Raw genomic sequence first — 26,498 nt, forward strand, 5'->3', positions numbered from 1 at the left:
GCGGGGCCGTCCGGGGGCGGGGCCTGGGCCGGGGGGCGGGGCTGCTCTGCTGGGGGGGCTCGTCCCCCGCGCCCTCCGGCGCCGCAGCATCGGGCGCAGGCGCACCGGGGGCTCCCTGCAGAGGCTCGGCGCTCCCCTCCCCCTCCCCTGCGGCCCCTCTCCGCCCAGGGGCGGGGCCCCTTCCCCTCCCCTCCCCCCAGCTCTAGCGGGTCTCCGCCGGGGTCCGGCTTGGCTTGTCCTTCCTCCTAGAAGCCGTCGGGGAGGTGAGGCCGGGACAAGCAGGACGCAGGCAGGGTTAAGTGACTTGCCCAAGGTCACCCGGCCGGTAAGGCCAAGTGTCCGAGGCTGGATTTGCACTCAGGTCCTCGGGACTCCAGGGCTGCAGCTCTATCCGGCATGACACCTAGCTGCTCTATTTTAACAGTTGAGGGAACTGAGGCAAACGGGGTCAAGTGCCTTGCCCAGGGTGGGACAGATCGTGTCTGATACCAGAATTGAGCTCAGGAACATAATCTTCCTAATTCCAAGCCCAATGCTCCATCCCCTTTGCCACCTAGCTGAACCTGAACTTTAATCTTTTCAGTTTTCCATTAACCAGCTCACCTATAGTCATACAATATTGGAGGTGGAATTTGAATCCACATCTCTCTGGAATCCAACACCACCTTTTCTTCCCTTTGGATGCCTGCAAGTAGCCATCCTGTGTCCTTTTGCCAAAGTCTATCGATTTTACCTTGGCAACACCTCTCATTTTTGTCCTCTCTTCTGACACTGTCACCCCTCTTTTGCAGGCTCTAGTCACCTATCAGGTGGGTCTGCTTGCCTCGAGCCACCCTCCACTTCAATACATCCTCCATTCAACCACTAAAGTGCTTTTCCTAAATCAAAAGTTCAACCACTTTCAATCCCTTTCCCCCTAAACTTCAGTGGTTCTAAATCATCCCTAGGATCAATCACAAAATCCTGTTTGGAATCCAAAACCCCCCAAAACCGAGCCCCTCCTATCTTTCCAGTCTTACACTTTACTCCCTTAATATATATATATTCTTCAAATTTTATTTAATACTTTACTTTTCCTTGGTTACATGTAAAAACAGTTAACTATTGTTTTTAAATTTTTGAGTTCCAAATTCTCTCCCTTCCTCCTGCTGCACCCCATGCCATTGAGAAAGTAAGCAATTTGATATGTTATAAATGTATAACAGATATTATTTCCTCACACAAGACATTTCACTTGAGTTATTTTCCTTGGCTGTCCTCCCTGGCTGAAATTTTCTCTTTCCTCAGATCCATCTCTTAACTTCTCTGACTTCATTCAAATCCCAGCTGTAATACATTTTTGTTTTTAGGTTTTTGCAAGGCAAACGGGGTTAAGTGGCCTGCCCAAGGCCACACAGCTAGGTAATTATTAAGTGTCTGAGGCCGGATTTGAACCCAGGTACTCCTGTCTCCAGGGCCGGTGCTCTATCCACTGCGCCACCTAGCCACCCCCTATAATACAATTTTTTATATAAAAGCTTTCTCAAGCTCGTTTAATTCTAATGTCTTCCTTCTTTTAATTTTTCCTATTTATTCTGAATATAGCTTGTTTGTACATATTTGCTTGTTATCTCTCCAATTTGTTTTTGCCTCTTTTTGTATCTCCATTACTTAGCACAGTGCCTGCACATAGTAGGAACTTAATAAATACTTTTTGGTTTTCTGAGGCAGCCCATTGCATGTTTGCTTTGCTCTAATTTTGTTTTTGTTTTTAATTTGATAATATTTTTTCCAATTACATATAAAAATAACTTTCTAGGTGGCTAGGTGGCGCAGTGGATCGAGCACCGGGCCCTGGAGACAGGAGTACCTGGGTTCAAATCCGGCCTCAGACACTTAATAATTACCTAGCTGTGTGGCCTTGGGCAGGCCACTTAACCCCGTTTGCCTTGCAAAAAAACTTAAAAAAAAATTTCGGCATTCATTTTTGCAAAATTTTTCACTTCTCTCCCCAAAATTTAGCAAGTAATCTGATATAATACCTATACAATCATGTCAAACTCATCTTCATATTAGTCATATGATAAAAGAAGAATCAGAACAAAAGAGAAAAACCACAAGAAAGAAAAAAATTTTAAAAGTAAAAATAATATGCTATAATCTGTATTCAGACTCCATAGTTATTTTTCTGGATGTGGATAGCATCTTCCATCACAAATCTTTTAGAATTGTCTTTGATCACTGTATTTCTGAGAATATCTAGGTCTATCACAATTAATCATCACACAATATTACTGTTACTGTGTACAATGTTTTCCTGGTTCTGCTCACTTCACTCAGCATCAGTTGATGTAAGTCTTTTCAGTTTTTTTCTGAAATTCAGGTTGAGGCAAAGGGTTTTCTATTCTTTTGTTTTATTTTAATATTGAGCTGAAATCTCCTTCCCTGTTCTATCTGGTTCTACCCTTTGAGTTGTTTTCCCTCTAGTGGAATGTCAGTTCCTTCAAGGTAGGGACTTTCTCACTTTTGTATCCTTATATCCTGATGCCTAACAGTGTCAGGCAAATAGCAGGCTCTTAATGAATGCTTAGTTGTTTGATAGGGCTCTCAAAAACACAGTAATTCAATTTTCCTTACTTTAGATTCTTTCTCAAGAGTAAATATTCTCAGCCCCTGTAACCTTGAATGTTTGTTTCTTTAAATCTTAGGCAGGAGGTCTGGTTTCCCTCTGAGATAACAGGATCTAGACAGGATGAAGGGGGTGGGAGGAATATGGTGGTGTGACTTGCTATAAGCTTATTTTGTAATTTTATTTCTGTAAGGGTCATGAAGAGGTGGACCTGATAGAAATGATACAACAAAAAAGGATTGGAGGGCCTCAGACACTTAATAATTACCTAGCTGTGTGGCCTTGGGCAAGCCACTTAACCTCATTGCCTTGCAAAACCTAAAAAAAAAAGGATTGGAGGACAGGAGAATTAAGTATTGACTTTCAACTTCCCATATAAAACTTTGTTTTAATGCATATATTATACAATAAGTATTATAGTCATCAGTGTTTGTAGTCAACTTTTATCTGTTTTTCTGTATCTCTAATACTTAGCTTGGTACAGTGCCTGGGACATAACAGGTTTATTGACCATTGAATGGAAAGGCAAGTCCAATGGGAGACTATATCTTATTTAAGACTTGCATTTCTCTTGGTATCTCATATATAGAGAGTCTACCACACCAAATAATATTTGTGGATTGAATTTTACAGACATATCCCTGATGCCTTTTGGGTTGGGGAAGCCAAGCTCTTCCATTGCTTGAAGAGGTATCGACTGATTGGGGCGAACTTGGAAATTTCTTTAATGGAGGACTTTTTCTGTGATTCTCAGGTAAAACTTGTAGGACAGTTGTAGATCTAGCTATAAGGAAGAATTTTCTTATGATGGTCACTTCAGGGAATTTATAGAGGAGATTCCTTTCATCTTGCTTTAGACTCTCTCTTGTCCCTTCTATCTCTGGAAAAGTATAATACTTATATAGTCTCAGCAGCTAATCAGGATTATTAAGATAAATTTGAAAGTCAGCATTCCCATATCCATCTAGATGTAGAGATATATGATGTATGAAGTTCATTATTCCCAACCGTATCCAAAGAAGTACTCCTACACCTTCTTCAATCACCCTTAATATTTTATGTACACGAAAATGTTTGTGAATGAGTCATATGAGATGGACAGGTTTGAATGATTTACAATCTACATTTGAGAGGATGTCTGCAGTGTTGAGGACAGGGTTTCATTTGACTAAAATGTTCTGCTGGATGTTGTTATATTTCTCACTCTTCTTTGACATCCGAATTGAGTATGCCCTATATAGAAACAGAATAAGTATGACATTGGAATAGAAAACTCCTAGGGGAGGGGCTTTCTCTTCCCCATTCAAATAGGTATCTTTGCAGGAAATTTCTATATAGAAAGATTAAGTGCTTTGATGAGGGATACATAACTTGCATGTGTTAGAGATAGTATTGAATAGTATTGAATCGTTATTTTCATACCCTTACCTTCAAGGAGTATACTCAAAGGAGTATAAATTTTGAGCTCAGGATATCTTGGGACTTTATAGGCCTCAAATCACTCTGGCCCTTACTGATTGGCCAACAACTGGTCCCAGGTCAAGCACCATTTGGAAATTGTTTGGGTCTTGATTGTCTTAAGAATGAATGTAATTAGCAATTGTTTCTGTTTCATCACAATCTCTGAGGGTTTTCCCAACCTAAATTGTTGTTGTTTATTTTTTTTAATTAGTGAAAGATACCATTCTCTACCTCATTTCTTTCTTACCTAGCCTTTATCATTGAATGGGTCTGGCCAAGGTTCTCCACTGCATCCAGGACCATGTCCAGTGGCCCTGATTTATATCTGGCCACTGGACCCAGATGGTTCAGGAGGAGAAAGTGAGATTGGTGACTTTGCATAGCCCTCCTTCACTTAAATCCAATTTATTTGTCATAGCATCACCTACCTCTCTGATGCCATGGTTCTTTCTGAGAATGAAGGACATATGTAACCTGACTGTTTGCTGCTGAGGGGAGGGGGGTAGAAAGGAAGGATGTTAGGAAATGTTTCATTTTAAAAATGTTCATGTGTGTATGGATGAAAATAAATTAAAAAAAAAAAGAGAATGAAGGACAAATACCAGCTGTCTATATGCTGTGCCATGTTGCCCAAATAGAAAATAAGACAGTTAAAAATGGGTTTTCCGGTTGTCAAGACATCTGGCTTTTAGATTTGACCCTCCCATGGAGCTTGTGGCCTTGAAAAATTTCCTCTCTGGGAAAATTCAGTTTTCCTATTCTATAAAATTAGGAGGAGAGATTAGATAATACATAGATAATAGATTAGATAATCCTTGTTTATTTTTTCATCTTGTCCTCTGGGTTCACATTCATAAATCCTTCATATCTTTGCTTAGGTCTTCAAGAATTGGTGTGGCTGAAAAAAATCAATCATCTGTTGGTCAAATCTTAGGCCTGTAAATCTAGCTCACTTGCTAAGAGAAGAGCCTATGTTCACCTTCTCTTCTAGTCCCTTTTGAATAATGCATTACTTTTCCCTCTCTCTGTCACTCCCAGGGACCTCATCATTGGTAAAAAAAAAAAAAAAAGGGAATCAAGGTTACATTTTAACCTCATCTTGACCTTCTCCTTTATACATGCTCAAAGAGATCTATCTGTTCTTGTTCATTAGTATAATGAGCAGGGTGGGGAAATATATAGGAATCAATGTATCAATTAGATTTGTGACCCCAGCCTATGAATGGCAAGAAGGGGGTAGGAACAAAGTCTTTCCAAGTGCATAAAAGAGCTTGTTATTGTTGGAATTTCCCCGCCCCTCTCTCCCACCAATAGAGACGTGTGCCATTTTTAGGTTTTTGCAAGGCAAATGGGGTTAAGTGGCTTGCCCAAGTCCACACAGCTAGGTCATTAGTAAGTGTCTGAGACAGGATTTGAACTCAGGTACTCCTGACTCCAAGGCTGGTGCTTTATCCACTGCGCCACCTAGCCGCCCCTTGCTAAGATATCTTAATAAAAACCATTTTAATAATTAAAAAAGGTTACATTTTAGGAAGGGATGGTGACAGAAAGGTCTGTCTGCTTTGATTCTTGTTACCTGACCACAGACACTTGCCCTCTTAGGCATCCCTTCCATCTTCCAGGCTTTAGATCTGTGGTCCTTCTAGGTGGACTCTACCTAGGGATGACCCGCTTCCCCTACTCTTGCCATCTCCCCCAAGTCCTCCCTAGGATGAGTTGGCAGTCCCCTTGGAGAGCACCTGCAATGCAAGAGGGACATCGTCATGGGATGGGGTCCTGCCCTCTGACCCTGCGTTACCTGATGAGGTCAGCCGCAGAGTGATGGGCGTTTGTGGGCATTTACTACCCCTTGGGCCGAGCCCTAGGGCCATCTCTAGAGCACACCGAGGATTCTGGTGGGCAGTTGTGCTTGAGGTCCGGCTTGCGACTGTCTAATGCGCTAAGAGGCCTCCAGCCGTTGTGGCCTTCACGTGTAAGTGTCTTCGTCTGCGAGCCGGGCATGGCCTCCCCTCACGGCCAGGCGGGTGCTGCCCGGGGCTCGGCCTGCTGCCCGGCGGGCAGCCACGGCGGCACCGGCACCTCAAGGGTCAAAGGGATCTCTGGCGCATGTGCATTACGTCTCTTCTTCCCGCCTCCCTCGCAAAAGTCAGCTGACCTTGCAACCGGCGTCGGGCTATAAAGGTGCGGAGCGTTGACGTCAGCGTCCTCTTCCGTCGTCGCCGCCGCCATTCTCGGCGCGACTCACCCCAGTCGGATCGCGAGCCGGAGAATCCACCGCCATCCGCCACCATGGTGAGGGCCGCCGCCCGCTTCGGGGGTCGAGGCCGCGCCGGGACCCGTGCGCGACGAGGGGAGACGCTCCCGGGCCGGGAGGACTGGCGAAGAGGGCCGGGGGAGCCCGGGGAAGGGCGATGGGGCAGAGGAGGAGGAGGCCGCCGCCGCCGCCGCCGCCGCCATTTCGGGGAGATGCGGCAGCCGGCGGTTCCGGGCGCGCGCCCCCGCCCAGCCTCCGGCGCGAGGCCGCGCCGCGCCCCCGCCCAGCCGCCCCCCGGCCGGCCCCGGCCCCCCGGCCGGCGGCGGGCGCGATCGCAGCCGGGTGATGTGGCAGCGGGAGCCGGGGGAGCCCCCGCGGAGGGTGGGGGAGGGGCGCGCCGGCCGCGGGCGGTACTGCAGCGGGGCCGCGCCCGGCCCGGAGCCCAGCCCGGGGGCCGCGTGGGGGCCGCGGGGGCAGGCGGGCCCTGACCGGCGCCCTCGGCTTCCTAGGTGAACTTCACCGTAGACCAGATCCGGGCCATCATGGACAAAAAGGCCAACATCAGAAACATGTCGGTCATCGCTCACGTGGATCACGGCAAGTCCACCCTGACGGATTCCCTGGTTTGCAAAGCTGGAATCATTGCCTCCGCCCGTGCCGGGGAGACCAGGTTCACCGACACGAGGAAGGACGAGCAGGAGCGCTGCATCACTATCAAGTCGACGTAAGTGCGGAGGCCCAGCCTCAGCCCCGCAGTCCTGGTGCTTGGTGTTGGACAGTTTGCAAAGGATGTGATTCCCAAAGCAGGGTGGGGGGGTGTTGTGCCCCCCGCAGCTGGCGGACTAAAGGAGAATAACCCACCTCAAACTAAAGCTCTTTGAAGTCCTCAGTAAGTATGGCATGTCTGAGGCCAAAAAAAGTTTACAAACTTCTTCCACAAAAGAATCGTGCTTATATAATGGAAAGTAAAACAATTAGATGAATAACTGATGCGTCATTCCCCAGGAGAAAAGAGAAAGGCATGTGTTCAAATTTCTTTAAAAAAAAAAAAAAGAAACTTAGAGCCAGTACTCTCTTGGCCAGTGACCTGGAAATTTAATGTCATCCCACAGCAGAATTTTGAATATGTCAATATGAAGAATCTTCTCCACTTAAAGGGATAAATGTCTGTTTTACTATGGCTAAATTAATTCCTATTGTATTTAAGTTTGTAAAGGTCCCTTGACGCTCTTCATCCATCTGATGGGTCCAAAGTGGATTTCTCATCTACTGTTGCTTTATCTCTTCAGTGCCATCTCCCTCTTCTACGAACTATCAGAAAATGATTTGAACTTCATCAAGCAGAGCAAAGATGGTTCTGGTTTCCTCATCAACCTCATTGACTCACCTGGGCACGTTGACTTCTCATCAGAAGTAACAGCTGCACTCCGTGTTACTGATGGTGCCTTGGTTGTGGTTGACTGCGTATCTGGTAAGCTTGCTTGATTAGAGAAAGAAGAGGGTGTTTTGTGGTCCAGATTCTCTGGGCACTAAGAGGAGGGGAGGGGTGGGGGCTGGACTGTCAAGTGGGCCACTACAAACTCTTCCCTTTTCTCAGGTGTGTGTGTTCAGACTGAGACTGTACTTCGCCAGGCTATTGCTGAGCGAATCAAGCCTGTCCTGATGATGAACAAGATGGACCGAGCCCTACTTGAGCTGCAGTTGGAGCCAGAGGAACTGTATCAGACATTTCAGCGAATTGTAGAGAATGTGAATGTTATCATCTCCACCTATGGGGAGGGCGAGAGTGGCCCAATGGGAAACATCATGGTAAGTCTGAGGAACTGATTAAATTTATGGACTAGTTGGTAACAGTGTTTAACCTGATAAGTTCTTAGAGTTGACTAATTTTTAGGTGTTCTAGTCCTCTAGGCATAATTAAAACAGCTTTAAAATTGCCTCTCTTTGTCGCTTCATAAGCACTTATCATAGCAGAAAATTCAGTTGCAAAACTAAAATTTATGAAGTCAGTGTTATTTCGATATCATAGGAATAGATTTAATTTTTTTGATGGAGGGTTAATATTAAGGTGAACTTGAAATTTTATTGAGGTCCTTTGTGATATGGAAAAACATTCCATCTATGGAAGGTGGGGGGGAGTTTGAGTGAGTGCACTCCTTTAGAGTGAGGCCAAGAAACAGCTTTGAAAGCTGTTAAGTGGAATTAAGGACTAGGATAATAATGATTTTTGCCATGGTACAATTTGCCTTTAATAGCTGGTTTCTGTATAGCCCTTTGTGGAATGGTAATGTGGATAGATTTATATATTCTTTAAACCATATTTGTTGAATTTATTCATATTTATTGAGGTTACTACTGAGTAAGATAGGTCTTTTTGACTATAACCAAGCTTTTAGAAATGGTATAATTGCAGACTTGTTTTATTTAAATTGGAAATAGTGGTACCTGAAATCATAACTTGAGTTGTTTAAAGAGTCAGATGAGGTGTTAATGTGAAAGTTAAACAAGACTGGTCATCTAAATTGTAACACTTTTGTATAGTGTTTTAGGGGTGTGTGTGTGTTATATATGTTTATATATATATACACACATATACACACACACATATGCTTGTTTTTCAGTACCGAGTTCATTAAAAGTTGGGGGTTTGACTATTGGTTGGTAAAATCCAATAACTTTACTACTTTAACCTTTCAGATTGACCCAGTCCTTGGTACTGTTGGCTTTGGCTCTGGGCTTCATGGTTGGGCCTTTACTCTGAAGCAGTTTGCAGAGATGTATGTGGCAAAATTTGCTGCCAAGGGTGAAGGTCAGCTGGGACCAGCTGAACGGGCTAAGAAAGTAGAGGACATGATGAAGAAATTATGGGGTGACCGGTGAGTGGACTTGGAGATGAGATTTGTCATTAATCTTAGTTTTGCAAAATGTTATTTAAATAAGTTTTTAAGTTCAGGAAGACAGCTTAGTATTCTCGTAATAAGGTTGAATATGTTTTGCTTTTATTCTCCATCTAGGTATTTTGATCCTGCCAATGGGAAATTTAGCAAATCAGCAACCAGCCCTGATGGAAAGAAGTTGCCTAGAACTTTCTGCCAGCTGATCTTAGATCCAATCTTCAAGGTAAGAAGATAATGAGTACTGCTTTGTTCTCAAGTATTTTTTAACTTGACTGTTATGTTCATGATGATGGAATATTTCTTCACTTTGACCTGATGTCTTATGAAGAAATCTTAACTTCTGAGAAGCATGCAGTTGTTAAAATATCAAGATAAGAAAAGGTGATTTCTTTAGAAGTCAGTCTTTAAATTTTTTTCTAGGGAAAATAAGTTACCCTGAAAAATTTAAGGGGAAAAAAATCTCTTTGTATATCTGGAAGTAAACATTTTCTTTTAAACTTTGTAACCTGCATCTTTATCAGGCCTTGTGTAAATTTGTCATCGATACATCTCTTTCCTAGTTTCTGTGCTGGAATCTAAATTTGGAAGCAAGTAGGTTTTCTTGTTTTGATTAAATAAACTGATTTCTCTGCCATAGGTATTTGATGCAATTATGACCTTTAAGAAGGAGGAGACTGCAAAACTGATTGAAAAACTTGACATCAAACTGGACAGTGAGGATAAAGACAAAGAGGGAAAACCACTTCTGAAGGTAAGGCGGAAAAGGTCTGTGACAGCTTAGAATTAAGGATTTAGAATCTTCCCTTCCGGGGGTTGAAATTACAACCTGTGTTTTTTGGTCCTGTTTATATAGGCTGTCATGAGACGCTGGCTTCCTGCTGGAGATGCACTTCTCCAGATGATAACCATCCACCTGCCTTCTCCTGTAACTGCTCAGAAATACCGCTGTGAACTGTTATATGAGGGTCCTCCTGATGATGAGGCTGCTATGGGTATGTTTTTTTTTCCCTTTTTTACCTGGGCAGAAATCTTGGAGCTTTTAGTTCTCCAAGGTAACACTGCTTGTCTCAGCAAGGACCCAAATCCATCTAGGTTGATTCTTTTATTTTCTGCTTCCTGATAAGTGACTTTTTCCCCTCATTTTGACTGGATTAACTGAACATTAGTCAGTTGTTACAGATGAGAAGGTTTCAACTTGTATGGTTACTCTAAATGACTTGGCTTTTAAGTTTAAAAAATGCTAAGGTCAACTCCTGAATAGCAGCCAAAATCCTGAATAAATTTTCCCAAATTCATTTCCAAGAAATTAATAATCACAAGTGTTTGACTTTGTGTGATTCCAGTTATGCCTCTCATTACCTTTCTTCTCAGGTATTAAAAGCTGTGACCCCAAAGGTCCCCTGATGATGTACATTTCTAAAATGGTGCCAACCTCGGACAAAGGCAGATTCTATGCTTTTGGCCGTGTATTTTCTGGTCTTGTTTCCACCGGCCTAAAGGTCAGAATCATGGGACCCAATTATACCCCTGGGAAGAAGGAAGATCTCTACCTGAAGCCAATTCAGAGGTCAGAAGTTTATCCTTTCTATACTTTTAAGGAATAAGAAAAAGAAGTGCATGAAATTATTCCAGTATCCTGAGGCAAGAGCCTTTTATGGTATCACACTTGACATGCTGGTCCCAAATTCTTTGTCTTAAAGCAACTAATTCATCACGGCTGACAAAATTTTGAGCTGCCCAATTATTACTTGAAAACTAGGATTGGCGTCAGTTTTGCCACATTTGAGCTGTATTTTATACCAAAAAGGATGTTTTATATAAAAAGTAACTTGTTAAATTCTTTTGACTTGGAATGTAACTCATTAAGATTCAGAACCATCCTTTATAGCCAAGTCAGGAACCAACAATAAAAAAAGGATAATTCCCATCTTGCTTATGAACTTAGATAGCCAGCCACACAAACTGAGAGACCTAAGAGCTATAGGTGTTTCCCTTATCCTTCCCCTCTTCCCTGGATGAGCATTTTGAAATTTTCATTTGCATAGTTTGGAAGATATTTTTTAGACCAAGGGTTGGCCTGTTGTTTTTTGTTTTTAAATACAATAAACTTAAAACATAAAAACCATTCCTAACTCACAGGTAAAGCCCCCTACCCTTAGAATAGAAGAAGATTTACTATTGTGAATGACCTTGTATATGTTAGTAGTTCTTGATTTGTCAATTTTTCTTCAGGACAATTCTGATGATGGGCCGATACGTTGAACCCATTGAAGATGTGCCTTGTGGTAACATTGTTGGTCTGGTTGGTGTGGATCAGTTCCTTGTCAAGACAGGTACCATTACTACCTTTGAGCATGCCCACAACATGAGGGTGATGAAGTTTAGTGTTAGTCCTGTGGTGCGTGTAGCTGTTGAAGCCAAGAACCCAGCTGACCTGCCCAAACTAGTGGAAGGACTGAAGCGCCTGGCCAAGTCTGACCCTATGGTCCAGGTAGGTTGCTTTTAAGTGCAAAATTTTCTTAATTTACCTATTGCACTAAAAAAAAATTTCCTAGGAAGTTTCACTGGTTATCTTTACTCAGTTGAGATCTCCTGGTGGCTTATCTGAATTACCTAAAGGAGACAAGGTCAAGAAGGATGTTTTCTTAGAATTGTTTTGTCCTATCTTTCTTGTGGTTTCATCTTTCTTACCTTTTACATCTATACCAAAATAGTTCATATTTCTTTGTACATTGGCTCTTTCTCTTTTCAGTGTATCATTGAGGAATCTGGGGAACATATTATTGCTGGTGCTGGGGAGTTGCATCTGGAGATCTGCCTGAAAGATCTTGAGGAAGATCATGCTTGCATTCCCATCAAGGTAAACCTCATCACTTTAAGTCTTAAGAAAGTAGGGAAGGAAACAAGGGATTGTGAACATAGAACTTATTTTTAGACTAGGTAGCCCTATTGAGAGTAATGAGAACTGATTATCCTCAGAACCTAACCCTGATTGAAAAGGAATAATTTAATTCAATATTAAAGACTTGTCACAGATCTCTAGTCATTTAAAATTCCTTTTATGAATCTGGAACTATTTTGTGTATCCTTAGACCCTTTTTTTCTTAAATGTTAGGTGTACTTGCTTGTTTTAACTGATGTGTATTTTTTTCTTTGCAGAAATCGGACCCTGTTGTCTCCTACCGAGAGACAGTCAGTGAGGAGTCAAATGTTCTCTGCCTTTCCAAATCTCCCAATAAGCACAACAGGCTGTACATGAAGGCTCGGCCCTTCCCTGATGGCCTGGCTGAAGACATTGACAAGGGTGAAGTTTCTGCCCGTCAGGAACTCAAGCAGAGAGCTCGCTACCTGGCTGAGAAGTATGAGTGGGATGTGACTGAGGCCCGTAAGATCTGGTGCTTTGGTCCTGATGGAACTGGGCCCAATGTTCTCACGGATATCACCAAGGGAGTACAGTACCTTAATGAGATCAAGGACAGCGTGGTGGCTGGATTCCAGTGGGCTACCAAGGAGGTAGATTGTGTTTAAAATGTTGGGTTATTATATTCTGGATATTCAGTTTAGATCAGAAAAAAATGCTTTTTATTGGGGGGTGCAGCTGAGGTTTCAGATAAGACAGATAAATTGGCAAATATCAATTATACTTTGCATGGAAGGTTCTTAGTTATTTTTTTTTATCTCCAGGGAGCCCTGTGTGAAGAAAATATGCGTGCAGTCCGTTTTGATGTACATGATGTGACTCTGCATGCTGATGCCATTCACCGTGGTGGTGGCCAAATCATCCCCACAGCCCGGCGCTGCCTCTATGCCTGTGTGTTGACTGCCCAGCCTCGTCTTATGGAACCCATCTATCTTGTGGAGATTCAGGTATGAAAAATGGCTATGCTACTTATAAGACTTTGAGAAACAAAAGTTCTAGGTTGAGCTGACTTCCATCTTTCCCACAGTCATTTAATAAATTTTTTAAAAATTTCATTTAGTGTCCAGAGCAAGTGGTTGGGGGCATTTATGGTGTCCTGAACAGGAAGCGAGGGCATGTGTTTGAGGAGTCCCAGGTTGCTGGCACCCCTATGTTTGTTGTGAAAGCCTATCTGCCTGTCAATGAATCTTTTGGTAAGTATTAAATTCTGAAAACCTTTCAGTAAAGCTTGTTTGGGATGTCATTTGGGCCTTAATTCTGTCACTAATCTACTGATTTGGCATCTATCACATTTTCCTCTTAAAGTGAAGTATAATCCCCTTCCCTCCCTGATAGCTGTAAGGTTCAGATGAATTTTTGATGATTGTAGCAAGTATCTGGTGCTTTACAAAAATGATCTTGGTTTGGTAGAATTCTAACAACACATTTTAAGAACTTTTTTTTTGTTGTTGAGGGAGATATTCTCAGTATATATTGAGTTAGTCATTTTTATGTTTGAAGCATTAAATTGCATTTTTAGCTTTTTAAACTTTTGCCTTTCTCATCCTTTCCCTTTTCTTCCAGGCTTCACAGCTGATTTGAGGTCCAATACAGGTGGCCAAGCCTTCCCTCAGTGTGTATTTGACCATTGGCAGATCCTGCCTGGAGACCCCTTTGACAACACTAGCCGCCCTTGCCAGGTCGTGGCAGAGACCCGCAAACGCAAAGGGCTGAAGGAAGGTATCCCAGCCCTGGACAACTTCCTGGACAAATTGTAAAAGCTCCCTCCAACATCAGTTCAAACTCCTGTTGGACTTTAGCATAACACCAATGCAGCAAATTGTTAAAACTGCAGTGACATCTCTTTGCATATACTTAATCAGTTCATAGCAACTTGAGACTTTCAAAACACATTGATATTCAGCCTTATAGGTTTCTGTGTTGCACATGACACATTTGGGGCCCACTTGGTGCCATAACTTGAAACATTTCCACTTGATGCAACTTGAGTTGCCTGTTTCCATATTTATTCAAGTCTTCAAAGAGGCAGAAAAAGGTGTCCTCTTTGCAGGGTATATTTGGCCCAGGGGGGTGGGTTGGGATGGGTCCCTAAAATTTTCTTCATTTTTCAAAGGGAAACATAGTGCCCAAAAAAGTGCAAATGAGTGCATTAAGAGGTTTTGCTTGAGTAAATGGCCTGTAGTGGATCTTCAGGAAGGGTGAAGGGAAAGTTCAGGAGATATAATCTAGTTGGCCAGAAACTAGAAGGCAAGAAAATTTTGTGCAGTGTGATTGTCATCATGAACATCTACAGATGTATTAGTGCCATTGGAATAATAAATTTGATATGGTGATGAATATCAATAACAGTGTTCAAGTGATTCATTCCAAGTATGGGTCTTTTACCTAAAATTGGACTGGGGTAATTAACAAGGTCTTTTTGTTGCTGCTTTTGGATTTCCACACTCAGCTGGCAAAGATCCTGGAATCCTAAGAAATCTACAATTGGTTAACAGCGTTTATTGAGAAACTTCTGGCACTTAAAAAAAGTTTAATGCTTATGATTATGAACATTTTTTTCCCCTTGTATTCTGAAGTAACAGTTGTCCATCTTTGGCATAAAGTGGTTCTATTTGATTATGAAACAAATATTACAGGTTAACTATCCTTCAAAATTAGAATGTTAATTCCTTAATTCTCCCCAAATCTAAACTACTTGTGGCATGGATAAAGGACTAATTGAAGTATCTGAAAGTTGTTTTGTCCAGCCTTGTTGGGATGGTGACCTGAGATCCTTGCATTCCATTCCTCGAGTGTGAGGATAGCTTGAATATGTGGAGTAGCACTTGTAAAATCAACCTGACTACAAAATGGACAGTCCGCTTTAATATGAATTTAATTGACCCTGGGGAGGGAAAGCTGAGATGTATTCTAGTCTCTTAGTGTTTTAAAAATCATCCCATAGTAGATATTTGACTTTTAGATAACTGAATTTTGAATTTGAATCCAGGTGTGTAGCTTTACAAATCTTTGGGCAGCACATACACTTAAAAGCTTTGGCATGGGTTAGGATATATGGGACTGCTTGCCATATTTGTTGGGTTTCAAGACATGGCTGGAATTGGCAACTTCAAATTGATATATGCCTCATGCCAGCTGAGATAGGTGAGTAGCTGTTACCTCTTTGTGGTATGTCAATAGTAATGTCCCTTTTTCTACTGGCACGACTGCCTCGTCTGAACTGCTGTAGCTTGACCCTTTAAATCGCTGTCTAGCAGCAGTCTAGAAACGACCAGGAATCTTTAGGCACAGCTGTGAGCAAGCCGGCTGATCCCAATGGGCAAGCGTGTGATGGTGTCAGATTGTTGAGTCTTGACTTCCTGATGCCGTCTGGGATTTTCTGTCTGGGATGCTTTGCCATTTCCTCTGGCTCATTTCCCAGTCATCTGTTTGCCTCATGGCAAACAGGATCTCGCCCCTAGGTGACTCGTTCATTTACTTGAGGAGGGTCTGCTGACTATTCACTGCACCACTTAGCTGCCCAGCGTCTGAGAAGGCCAGAACCTGGCCGGGCAGGTCAGTCTGTGTAGACCTGAGGGTTAGGAATCTCAGCTGCCTGCGGCTTCCGGAAGCTCCATTCACTACCCTGGTCCCCATGGCAACAGGCGCCAGGCAGCAGTGCCGGGTCCCGGGCCAGCCGCTGGAGAGCCCCGGAGCCCCTGCCTTCCGGGAGCGCACGGTTGGAGTTTTCTAGTTCCTTATAAAATCTTTTCAAGCCTCAAAGCACCACTAGCGAAACGCAAGTCCTGCGTGATGCAGAGCAGAACTTCCGGTCTGCACTGCGCAGGTAAATACTAGCGCTGAATGAATGAAACCAGGGGCCGGCACTGCATGGGCGGGCTAGGAACCGGAAACTAGTCTTTTTTTGTCCTCCGCCACGCTAATTTGCACCTGGAGCAGCCAATCAGGTGCTTTTCTGGACCTCTTTTGTCCCGCCCTTCTTCCTCAGCGCCCTCTAGCGGCCGGTAACCCGGGTCGACGACTCGGCTTCCCAGAATGCTCATGGGCGGGGTTTTCCCGGAGAATCTGGGGTGGGGGGGGAGGGGATGAAGGGTAAAGAATGACAGCGCGAGTGTGGGCGGGGGACGCCGGGGCGTGCGGACGTTCGGAGACGGGGCTCAGGATTGGCCAATGGGGCGCCGGCGCGATGACGTTGCGTACGTCGGAGCGCTGCGGCGGCGCAGAGCGGGCGCTGCTGAGGTAAGCGCCGGGGCTGGCCGCAGACTCGCCTTCCGCACCGCCTCAGACGCGTCCCTTGCGGCGCGGAGCCTGAGGTGGGAGCCGGGGGGCGGCCCGCGCGCCGGGACGTCTGCGGGAGCGGGCCGGAGGAGGGAGCGGCGCACCGACCGGGGCGGGGCGACGTCCTCGGGCGCGGTGTCCGGCCCGGCCCGCAGCCATGTCCACGTTCAGGCAGGAGGACGTGGAAGAGCACTACGAGATGGGCGAGGAGCTGGGCAGGTAAGGCCGGTCGTGGTCCTGTCCCCGCTTGCCCCTTCCAGGGGGCGGCTCACAAGCTGCCGCTGCCTTGTTCTCCTTTTCCTGGAAAGCCTGGAGGGAAGGGGAGGAGCAAGAGTTCCACCGAGACCTCGGAGAAACTTGGAAAAAAGCGGCTCGGCCGCCGCCGCCAGCCCCTGCTGTCTCACTGGTGTGACAAAAGTTTAAATCTCCGATCCGACCGAGCAGATGATTTCCTGTTAGTCTGTGTTAATCCGGCTGGGCCGGACTCTGCCGTGCAGCCGCGAACCTTATATGGTCCGGCATCTCTCCCAGGGCCGCCTATAGGCCGGGCGGATGATGTCACCGGACAAAAATGTAAATAACGGAGCCTTGTGTGTGGCTTCTGCTGAAAAGAGCTTCTTCTGAGACCACATGGGCCTCTTTGTTCCTTTAAACCCTACCCTGCTACTATTGGAATTCCCTCAAGTTGAGGCATGCCCCTTAGGAGGATGAAGGTAACAGGGCAGGGTGACCTCCAACCGCAGCTCACCTTCAGAAAGGACCGTCAGGCTTACAAAAGAACTTTCTGACGTAGGTAACCTGCATTTTATAGGGAAGGAGATTGAACCTTAGAAAAATGACTTTGCAGTTTTTCTTTTCTTTTTTAGAATTGGGGATTTGAACCTGTTTCATGAGTCGGTATTTTTATTATTGAACACCTTGATTCTTTGAATTTCTCACTTAACTGAGAAATCGTTCAATGTACTTTGAACTAAAGAGGACAGAGAAGAATTGTTAAGATGTGGTTCTGAAGCTTGTGGCTGCTAGATACTTCCCACCTGGCTTCAGAGTTTAACTGGAAAGATAAAATTTAAATGAAGCAATTAGCAGTTGATGAGAATTTATATGGTACTGACTATCAGGAAAAATAGGAGTTTGGAGAGGGGAAAGATAATGGTTTAGAGTGATCAGGTTAAGCTTCTTGGAGGAAGTGGGATTGAGGCTTTAAAGAATGGATAGGCTTTGGAAAGGTAGAAGAGTAGATAGGCATTCCATGTGGGAGTTGAGGGAACAAAGGAATCTGGAATGAGTATAGTGTTTTTGGTGTAGTGTTTGGCTGAGTGGGTGGTTGCTCTTGGTGGAACAGTAGCACTGAGAAAGTTTTTTAGATAAGTGAGCTAAGAGTGAATAAATTAGGGTAAGACCTGGTTAAGGAGACTTTCCTTTTCTACCCTTGTAAGACTTATGTTCTATAGTTTTTGATTTATCTGGTTTATTACCTGTTTTCTTGCTTTGAGAATCATCTAGCTACCCGTTCTTTTGAACATATAATCTCACATCCAACAATTGGGAAGTTAGGGCTTCAGCATCCAGTTCTCTATGTATTCCATCCAAAGGAAATCTGATTATAATATATGAATATGTGTATGGGGATGTCTTGACCTTTATCCTACAGGATTACTATCTTCAAGGGCCTACCCAAAATTGACCTCTATACAAGCCTATTTCCCATAGCTGAGTTATACTATCAAAGGTCTATATTCTTAGTTCTGGCAGCTGCTGTATCATTCTTTCCTAGAGTTAGTAGCCTTCCCACACCTTATAAGAAAAGCGTATGTCTGGAAGAAGTTAAGTGATGTGGGTGCTTCATCCAACATTGTGGGAAAACCATTATTGGAATTTGAACACAAGCCACACCACTCACTAACTGGACATATGGGAGGAATGAAGAAGATCTTTACCTTTCTAAGAGTTTTTCTCTTTTTCTTTCTTTTCCTTTATATTTCTCCCTAACTTGTTTTTTTCCCTGAACTCTGTACAGTGGTCAGTTTGCAATTGTACGGAAATGCCGTCAGAAGAGCAACGGGATGGAGTATGCAGCTAAGTTCATTAAGAAGCGTCGATTGTCATCTAGTCGTCGGGGGGTAAGCCGAGAGGAGATAGAGAGAGAGGTGGATATTCTTAGGGAGATCCAGCACCCTAACATCATTACCCTCCATGACATCTTTGAGAACAAGACAGATGTAGTGCTGATCTTGGAGCTGGTTTCTGGGGGTGAACTCTTTGATTTCTTGGCCGAAAAAGGAGTCCCTAACTGAGGAGGAGGCAACCCAGTTCCTTAAGCAGATTTTAGATGGTGTCCATTATCTGCACTCCAAGAGAATTGCCCACTTTGACTTAAAGGTGAGCCCTGTTTTCCTGTCTTACTTTTTCTTGGACTTTTGAGGGAATAGAGAACAGTTTTCTCTAACCGTCTGTTTTTTCTTAAACTTGGTGAAATGAAGACCCTTGGTTTGAATACTGCCTCTGTACTTGTAAGCTATGTGACCCTGGGCAATCACTTAACCTCTCACCCTCAGTTTCCTTATTTGTAAAAGGAACCGGTTGAATTCAGTAACCTCTAATGTGGACTCTTAAGTCTGAAATCATGATTCTCTTGTTTCTGACCCTGAGAATTCCAAGCAGTATTAGAAATTATGCTTCTTCAGCTCCTTCCTTATATCCTTTTTTTTTGGAGAGGAATTAATTTATGTTTTTTGGGTCTGGTTATTTAAGCCTCTATCTGTTCATTTTTCTACTTTTCTTTCATCTTGGACTTTTTGGACCTCTCTATTTTGTTAGTTTTTGTGGAACTTAAGTTCAGATTAAGTTTTTTTCTTTTCAGAGACAGCTGCATGTCAGTGCTTGGTCCAAGACTGGGAGGGTTAGATGGCTTTTTTCTAACATAAAGCTTATTTTTTTTAAACTTATGTTTCTTTAAAATAGGGAGTATTTTTGACAATAATTGTTGCACTACATTTATTTTTAAACCCACGAAACCTGATTTGTATTTCTCTCTTACAGCCAGAGAACATCATGCTTCTAGATAAAAACGTGCCCAACCCTCGAATCAAGCTCATTGATTTTGGCATTGCTCACAAAATTGAGGCAGGGAATGAATTCAAGAATATTTTTGGAACTCCAGAATTTGTAGGTAAGTGACCATTCTATGTAGTAGAGACCCCATAGAGACTATGGGAAGAGACTATGTTGGCTATGCTTTTTTTTGGAGAGGGAAAGACTGAGAATGCTGGCTTCATCATCTTTTAAATTCCAAGAATACCTGGCTTGCACTACAAACAGTTTCTGTTATTACCTTCCTGTTTGTCATGTTATCCTCTCCTTTAGGCGTATTAGAAATTCAAGGACCTAAGTTGTGTCTCATTAGACTGGTACCCCCCAATTTTCCTAACCATGTTGCATGTCTGGGTATATATACTAGAGTTGATCTTTTACAAAGTAGGACTGATCCCCCTTCTCTTCCTATTTTTCCTAAGCTCCTGAGATCGTGAACTATGAGCCACTAGGTCTGGAGGCAGATATGTGGTGAGTGAGAGGAGCTGATGTTGGGCTTCCCTGATAACCTTCAGTTCCCCAGCAGTTTACTAGGACTCAATTTGGAAATACATCTAGAATTATAGTATCTCTTAATATAGACAGATGAGGCAACTTTTTTTTTTTGTAATGTCTTTCATTCCACTTTTATGCACATCTCTTAAAGGAAATGGGATGATCAGACCAGTCTCTACCTCCTTTTTTTTTTTTTTTTAAGATTTATACAAGGCAAATGGGGTTAAGTGGCTTGCCCAAGGCCACACAGCTAGGTCATTATTTAGTGTCTGGGACCAGATTTGAACCCAGGTACTCCTGACTCCAGGGCCGGTGCTTTATCGTGTACCGAGTCTCTACCTCTTAATAGCCTTACAGGTTCAAGGCTAAAACAGGCAAACCTAAGACTGACTCGTTCCTATGACTTCTTCCCTCACTTGAAATGTTAAAACCCGGAGGAATTTGGGCCTGCCATTGATCTTTTGTTCCCTTCTCTCTTTTTTCCTTTCCCTAGTTAGTCTTCCTGATTTAAAGATGCCTCAGAATGCATCATGTTTCATAGAAGGAGCCTTTAGACACTCATTCTCATTATATTCTTCAACTTTCCCAATCTGGGGCTAGTGTCTAATGGATGCTTCATGGCATTATTTGACCTCTTGAGCTCTGCCTTGGTTCCCAGTATGGAGGTGATTTTTAGGCAAATTGGTATAGAAACCTTCAGTATTAATAATCAGGAGGCATCATAGAGATCATATAGTCCAAATACTTCATTTTACAAGTAGGGAGAATTGAAGTCCGTGGAGAGGAAAATTTAGGCCAAATTGTACATTGTTTCTTGATCTCTAATTATATTTCTGAAATCCCAGGAGTTCTACTGAGGTTTATAAAACCTTATGTCCTTGCTGTCTTCCAAAAACTTCCTTTCTGTTGTCTGCTCTGCTTTTTTAAAAAATAAATTTATTTAAGGGACAATGGGGTTAAACGACTTGCTCAAGGTCACCCAGCTAGATAATTATTAAGTGTCTGAGGCCAGATTTGAACTCAGGTACTCCTGACTTCAGGGCCAGTGCTCTATGCACTGGGCCACCTAGCTGCCCCTGTCTACTCTGCTTTTAACTTTTGACTTGATAGTGGTAAATCCAGAACAGGGTTGCCACTCTTTTTATACAGAGAGGCTTTGGATAGAGCTGTGCTAAAGAAAAAGCATGGGTTTTGTCCCTTCCATGTGAGTCATTATCTCTGGAGTTATAGAATAATGTTCCATTGTGATCAGTTTTTTCTTTTCTTTTCTCAGGAGCATTGGAGTGATCACATATATTCTGTAAGTATTTTCATATTTATTTCTTCTTGCAGATGGTCTCTGGTTAGGACAGTATATCTATGGCATGTCAACTCATTCTCCAAAAAACAGCTTTTGAGCATGTAGAAAATCCTCTGCCCTATAGTTACTGGTTCTTGTCCTCACATACTTCCCACAGAAGAGGAAGGCAAGACATATTTGAAGTAACTAGAGAATAGTTACAAAAGAGAATTGAGTGCTGGCTTGTGTGAAAGAGCTTAGGATGCTCTTTCCTATTGTCCTTGTAGTGTTGCACAGCTGGCTCTTTGTTATACCACATGGTGGCTTTCTGTGTGCTTGAGAAAGTTTGGGGTGCTAGGGTTAGCGTTACAAATGCCAGAAGGCTCAGTAGTTTTCTGACTTTTTAATAGGACAGTGAAGTGCATTTCCCTCATTTATAAAATGGGGTGAACAAAGTGGTTGTTGGGTATTGGGAGATTGGGGAGATAATTCTTGGACTCTTATCTCATGCTTCTTAGAGTTGGCAGCACAGGATGGTGTTTGGGGAAAATCTACTGTTGAAACTCAGACCTATTATCTATCATGCCAAGTGAAAGAGTAAGGACTTTGTCCTTATCATGTTTTTGGATCCTATAACTTCTGGGCTTTGTTTACATAATGCAGGGGTACCACGGGCTTTGGTTGTTTGTCCAGGCTCTAAGATTTGGGGAGACCTCTTTGATGAGATGTATGTATATTTTCTAGCTTGAGTGGAGCATCACCATTCTTGGGTGAAACCAAGCAGGAGACTCTCACCAACATTTCAGCTGTAAACTATGACTTTGATGAAGAGTATTTCAGTAATACCAGTGAGCTGGCCAAGGACTTCATCCGTCGATTGCTTGTCAAAGATCCCAAGTATGAGGTTCTAGGACCTTGGGATGGGGTAGTACTATAATTGGGTGGTATCTATGGCATAGTCTTCCCACTATATAGTGTTTGGGTACTAAAAAAGTGTGGCTTGGAATCCTAGCATTGCTGCTCACTAATATGCAACTTTGACAAAATCATTTATCTTCTCTGGGATTGCTTATTTACTTAACTTTGAATGGATATCCCTTCCAACTATAGATCTTTAGGCACTAGGTCATGAATGAGTCTGAGTTTTCCTTTTTTTTAATTTAACTAAATCTTTATCAGTGAAATGATGTAAAAAAAAATCCTTACAAATCTGAGAACTTAACCATATATGAGAGAAGTAGAGGTATTAGATATTATTCCTTTCCCCCTCTGCACTTTACTTCTGTCATTTTTGGTTTCTACTTTTTTTCTTGAGCCATTCCTATTATTGATCTAAGGTAATAATAGATGTTATTTACTATTTCCAAGCCCATGAGAATTTCAGAGCACAAAACTTAAAAAAAATAACCCACCCAGACCACAACTTGATAATGAACATCAAAGTCAAATGCTTATCCTAAAAGGCTGGTATAATCATTCACCCATCTTTTCTGAATTCCATTTTGATGTTTAAATCTGTTATTGAAAAAGTTCTTCCTTCTAGGGCCTTGGGATGGGGGTAGTACTATAATTGGGTGGTATTCATTTGAAATATCACTCTCTCTCTTCCACCCATGGCTTGTTGATTTAGTTAGTCTTTCTGTGAATCAGTTTTTCTGTTTGTCAAATGGGGATAATACATATCACACATAGTGTTTGAGGTTGAAATCAGGTTGTATTTGAAAAGTGTTTTGAAAATATAAGTGCTATATAAATAAAAGATGATATTTTTCCAGGAAAAGGATGACCATTGAGCAGAGCCTGGAGCATTCATGGATTAAGGTGAGTAGGGTTTAGGCCCCTCTGCCCTTGGATTCACAAGCCATTGGTCTGGTATTTTGGCAGAACATTCTCAGGGACTGACTCAGTAGTCTCAGATTGAACTGACCATGATGTGTTGAGTTGTCCCCCTCTAACTTTGTACAGAGGATTAGATCAGTCTCTTACCCTTTTATGGTGTTTTGGGGGATTCTTCACCCTGAAGTCTGATGAACGGCCAGATTGATTGTCCAGGGATGATGTTGTTTGTCTTATAGCTTCTGGAAAAGGAACTTGGGGAAATCCTGAAGGCCTACTCCTGCCCTCTCCAGCCCTAGTAGGCTTGCTTGAAGATTTTTCCCCTGAATAGTTCCTCCTCACATTCAACTCCTACTGAAAGCCTTTCACAGCATTCCCCCCTCAGTGTTTGGTCATGTCATTAGTAGCAAGCATTTCCCAGCCTCCATGCAGGTCACTTTGCCCTAAAGAAGTCCTTATATATCCAACCACTCTCTTACCCCTACAGGTGATTAAGAGGAGGAATGTGCGGAATGAGGACAGCGGCAAGAAGCCAGAGAGGCGACGGCTGAAGACAACCCGCCTCAAAGAGTACACTATCAAATCCCACTCAAGCATGCCCCCGAACAACACATACATCAACTTTGAGCGCTTTTCTAGGGTTCTGGAGGAGGTGGCAGCAGCTGAAGAGGGCCTGCGAGAGCTGGAGCGAAGCAAGAAGCTGTTCCGTGAGGACATTGAAGTCCTGACTTCTATCTATGAGGAGAAGGAGGCTTGGTATAAGGAGGAGAATGAGAGCATCGGACAGGACCTCAGGCTGCTTCGTCAGGAGCTACACAAGACGGAGGCACTGAAACGGCAGGCCCAAGAAGAGGCAAAGGGGGCTCTGCTGGGGGCAAATGGGCTGAAGCGCCGCCTCAGCCGTCTGGAGAACCGCTTTGAGGCCCTGGCTAAGCAAGTAGCATCCGAGATGAGGTTTGTTCAGGACCTGGTCTATGCCATGGAGCAAGAGAAGCTGCAGGATGGGGACTGCAGTGTGCGTTAATGACCCTGGGATGGAGGAGAGGAGGAGGACCAGGTGGGGGGGGGAGTGGGGGGTGGTCAGAGGTAATGTTCTGTAGCACTATGAGGCAGAAGAAAACTGTGATTGATAACTTGGATGAAGATAGAGGATCTTGGATTGGCTACTCTCCAAAGGGCTCTCTAGTAAAGAGTAGAGACAGTGCTGTCATTCCTTTTATTAACCTTCCCTGGGAGCCTCTGATTTAATTCTGAATCAGAGGGACAGGAAGGTTTGGCCAAATTGGAATGTCAGAACAAAATAAGAATTAATGTACTGAGCAATGTCAGTTTCTGCAACATTGCTGCTTACCCTCTCTTAGTCACAGTTTGGATTGAGTGGATTTGAAAGACACAACTTTCTTTATTCTGCCTTGGAACTGAAAAAAATTGTCATAATTCATACAACTGAGGGACATTCTGGACTTGGAGGGTCACCCATCACCCCCTTGTCTGGTAAAACAAAAAAAGTACAAATGATACTTATGCCATTGGACAGATTGTCTTCTGGAAGAACCTCACTCTTGTGGACTGTTGTAAGTTTCTGAATGGAGAACATTATGACCAGCGTCTGCTATATAGGCAGCTAGAGAAATTCTGCACAGGACCCTCCTATCTTGAGCTGACCTTATTTGAGAAGATTCCACTCTTAAATTAGATTTGCAGAGGCACAAGCTACTTGTAGATCTAAGCCCTAATAAAGCCATGAAACTACATGAGAATGAAATAGCATCATCTCCCAAAGCTAGACCCAATTGGAATATAGATGTATTTTCTTAAATTTAACAAGTGTTTTTCTAGCCTTGTATAAATGCACTAAGTGAAAGAAAATCTTGATCTGGTTAAAGTCACATTGAGCAGTCCCAGCATCAAATAGTGGCCCAGACCCAGTGACTGTCCTGACTGTCTCCCTTTGCCTCCTGGCCATTTATTACCCTTTATATGGGTGAAAAGACAGCTCTGGTGGCAGCAAAGCCTCATGCTGTCTGTGACAGTGTTTCAGACTCATTATTGCCCAGAATATTTAGAGAAGAACTGGGCTGATTCCTTATTTTTAGCTCCCAGGTCAGTCTGCCCACTCGTACTGCCTTTCCCCCTCACTGCTGGCAGCTTTGTTTTAGAAGGTGTCCCCCAAATCTTAGTGCAATTTTAATCTATTTGGGTTTAACACTGCACTAAGGCTTTTGAGACGCCTTGTATTTTGTGAAGTCAGATTCTAGAAATCCTTTAAGCCATTTTTAGTTGCACGGGGCAAGCTCCTTGAGGGCAAGGACAGTGTTTTATTTTTCAGGATTGGTTTTCTCCATCTGTACACTTGCATTAGCTACCTCAGAATCATTGGGGGGGAGTGCTTTTCAAACCTTTAAGTGCCATAGCAATATGAGGTTTTATTATCTTGTTCTTCTCTACAGCACCTAGTAGATAGTACTTTATTCTTGATTGTTGACTCTTGAATTCTGAGTCAAGTTTTTTTGGTTTGTAGACTTCCCTTTTCCTTGGGCTCCTGAATGGTCAGCTAATTGTAGGAGTAAGCAAATTCAACCCAAGTCACATTTAAGGACCTATTATTTACTGTATTTACTAAGTGCTGAGAGAGAAAAAAGGATTATGTGGTTCTTGCTCTTATGAGCTTATCTTCTTGTAGGCTATATTAAAAAGGGTTAAAAACCAGAAGGAATCATTTAAACCATTGGGGTCCCAAACTCAAATAGAAATTGGGCCACTAAACTAAAAGAAAAGCATCTCTTAAAGGCTGTATATTGACTTAGAAAACAACATATTAATGCTATCTATGTTCTATTGTATTTCTATTTATTTTAAGTATTTCCCAATGACATTTTAATATGGTTCAGAGGTGTTAAACACCTTTGATCTGTCCTCATTTTACAATTCAGAAAAAAGTTCAGAAAAGTTGTGACATGTCCACAGGGGAAGAGAAAGGGTATTTTAAAAAGCATGAGTTATTTATGGGAACTAGAAGGGACCTCAGGGGTCATTTAGTCCAAACTTCTTTTCACATGAAGAAACAGGCCCAAATAATGTAGGAAGGGAGCTCTTCAGGGTAACATGCTGAATTTGTGACGTCCCAGGTTAATCTAGGCAGTCATTACAGATCATGTCAAATATTTGTTGATTCAACAGTGGTGCAGAGTAATGCTCTTAGATCATGGGAATACACAGGAAAGAATACTTAGAAACTCATGTTTTCAAGGAGCCAGTCACCTAATACAGGCATAACTTTATGGAACATCTATATGTTATTCTATTGGTCTGGTTGTGAAGAAAATTCAGTTTTCCTTTGGGTTTTTGTTACAGAGTTAGAGATATGTTCCCTTAAC

The 26,498-nt window shown here is 42.9% G+C and overlaps 2 protein-coding genes and 1 non-coding gene across 3 annotated transcripts; all 3 read left to right on the forward strand.

Moving 5' to 3' along the window:
- The first annotated feature begins 6,224 nt into the window (after positions 1 to 6,224).
- On the forward strand, positions 6,225 to 14,486 carry EEF2 (eukaryotic translation elongation factor 2). The gene is made up of 15 exons (XM_074204037.1): positions 6,225 to 6,361; positions 6,833 to 7,047; positions 7,613 to 7,794; positions 7,921 to 8,132; positions 9,021 to 9,199; positions 9,338 to 9,443; positions 9,858 to 9,971; positions 10,074 to 10,212; positions 10,592 to 10,787; positions 11,453 to 11,711; positions 11,973 to 12,080; positions 12,380 to 12,733; positions 12,905 to 13,087; positions 13,201 to 13,333; positions 13,704 to 14,486. Exons 1-15 carry the CDS (start codon positions 6,359 to 6,361, stop codon positions 13,895 to 13,897), a joined length of 2,577 nt encoding a protein of 858 aa, XP_074060138.1. The 5' UTR covers positions 6,225 to 6,358; the 3' UTR covers positions 13,898 to 14,486.
- On the forward strand, positions 9,500 to 9,566 carry LOC141503826 (small nucleolar RNA SNORD37). The gene has a single exon (XR_012473127.1). It is a non-coding gene; the product is annotated as a small nucleolar RNA SNORD37 (small nucleolar RNA).
- Positions 14,487 to 16,393: 1,907 nt separating the features above from the next.
- DAPK3 (death associated protein kinase 3) lies at positions 16,394 to 24,179 on the forward strand. Its single transcript, XM_074204038.1, is given in 9 exon segments — positions 16,394 to 16,637; positions 18,439 to 18,697; positions 18,699 to 18,800; positions 19,461 to 19,590; positions 19,934 to 19,982; positions 21,280 to 21,306; positions 22,030 to 22,182; positions 23,061 to 23,106; positions 23,609 to 24,179. Coding segments are annotated over 9 exon segments (1,365 nt in total). The 5' UTR covers positions 16,394 to 16,575; the 3' UTR covers positions 24,146 to 24,179.
- The last annotated feature ends 2,319 nt before the right edge of the window (positions 24,180 to 26,498 follow it).

Source organism: Macrotis lagotis, chromosome X (assembly GCF_037893015.1).
Source record: "Macrotis lagotis isolate mMagLag1 chromosome X, bilby.v1.9.chrom.fasta, whole genome shotgun sequence".
NCBI lineage: Eukaryota > Metazoa > Chordata > Mammalia > Peramelemorphia > Peramelidae > Macrotis > Macrotis lagotis.

What these genes read in the sequence shown, in the direction of transcription:
- EEF2 (XM_074204037.1), top strand. An exon ending in TGATGATGAGGCTGCTATGG is followed by an intron (nt 10,213 to 10,591) that starts GTATGTTTTTTT and finishes CTTTCTTCTCAG; the next exon opens with GTATTAAAAGCTGTGACCCC. An exon ending in ATGCTTGCATTCCCATCAAG is followed by an intron (nt 12,081 to 12,379) that starts GTAAACCTCATC and finishes TTTTCTTTGCAG; the next exon opens with AAATCGGACCCTGTTGTCTC.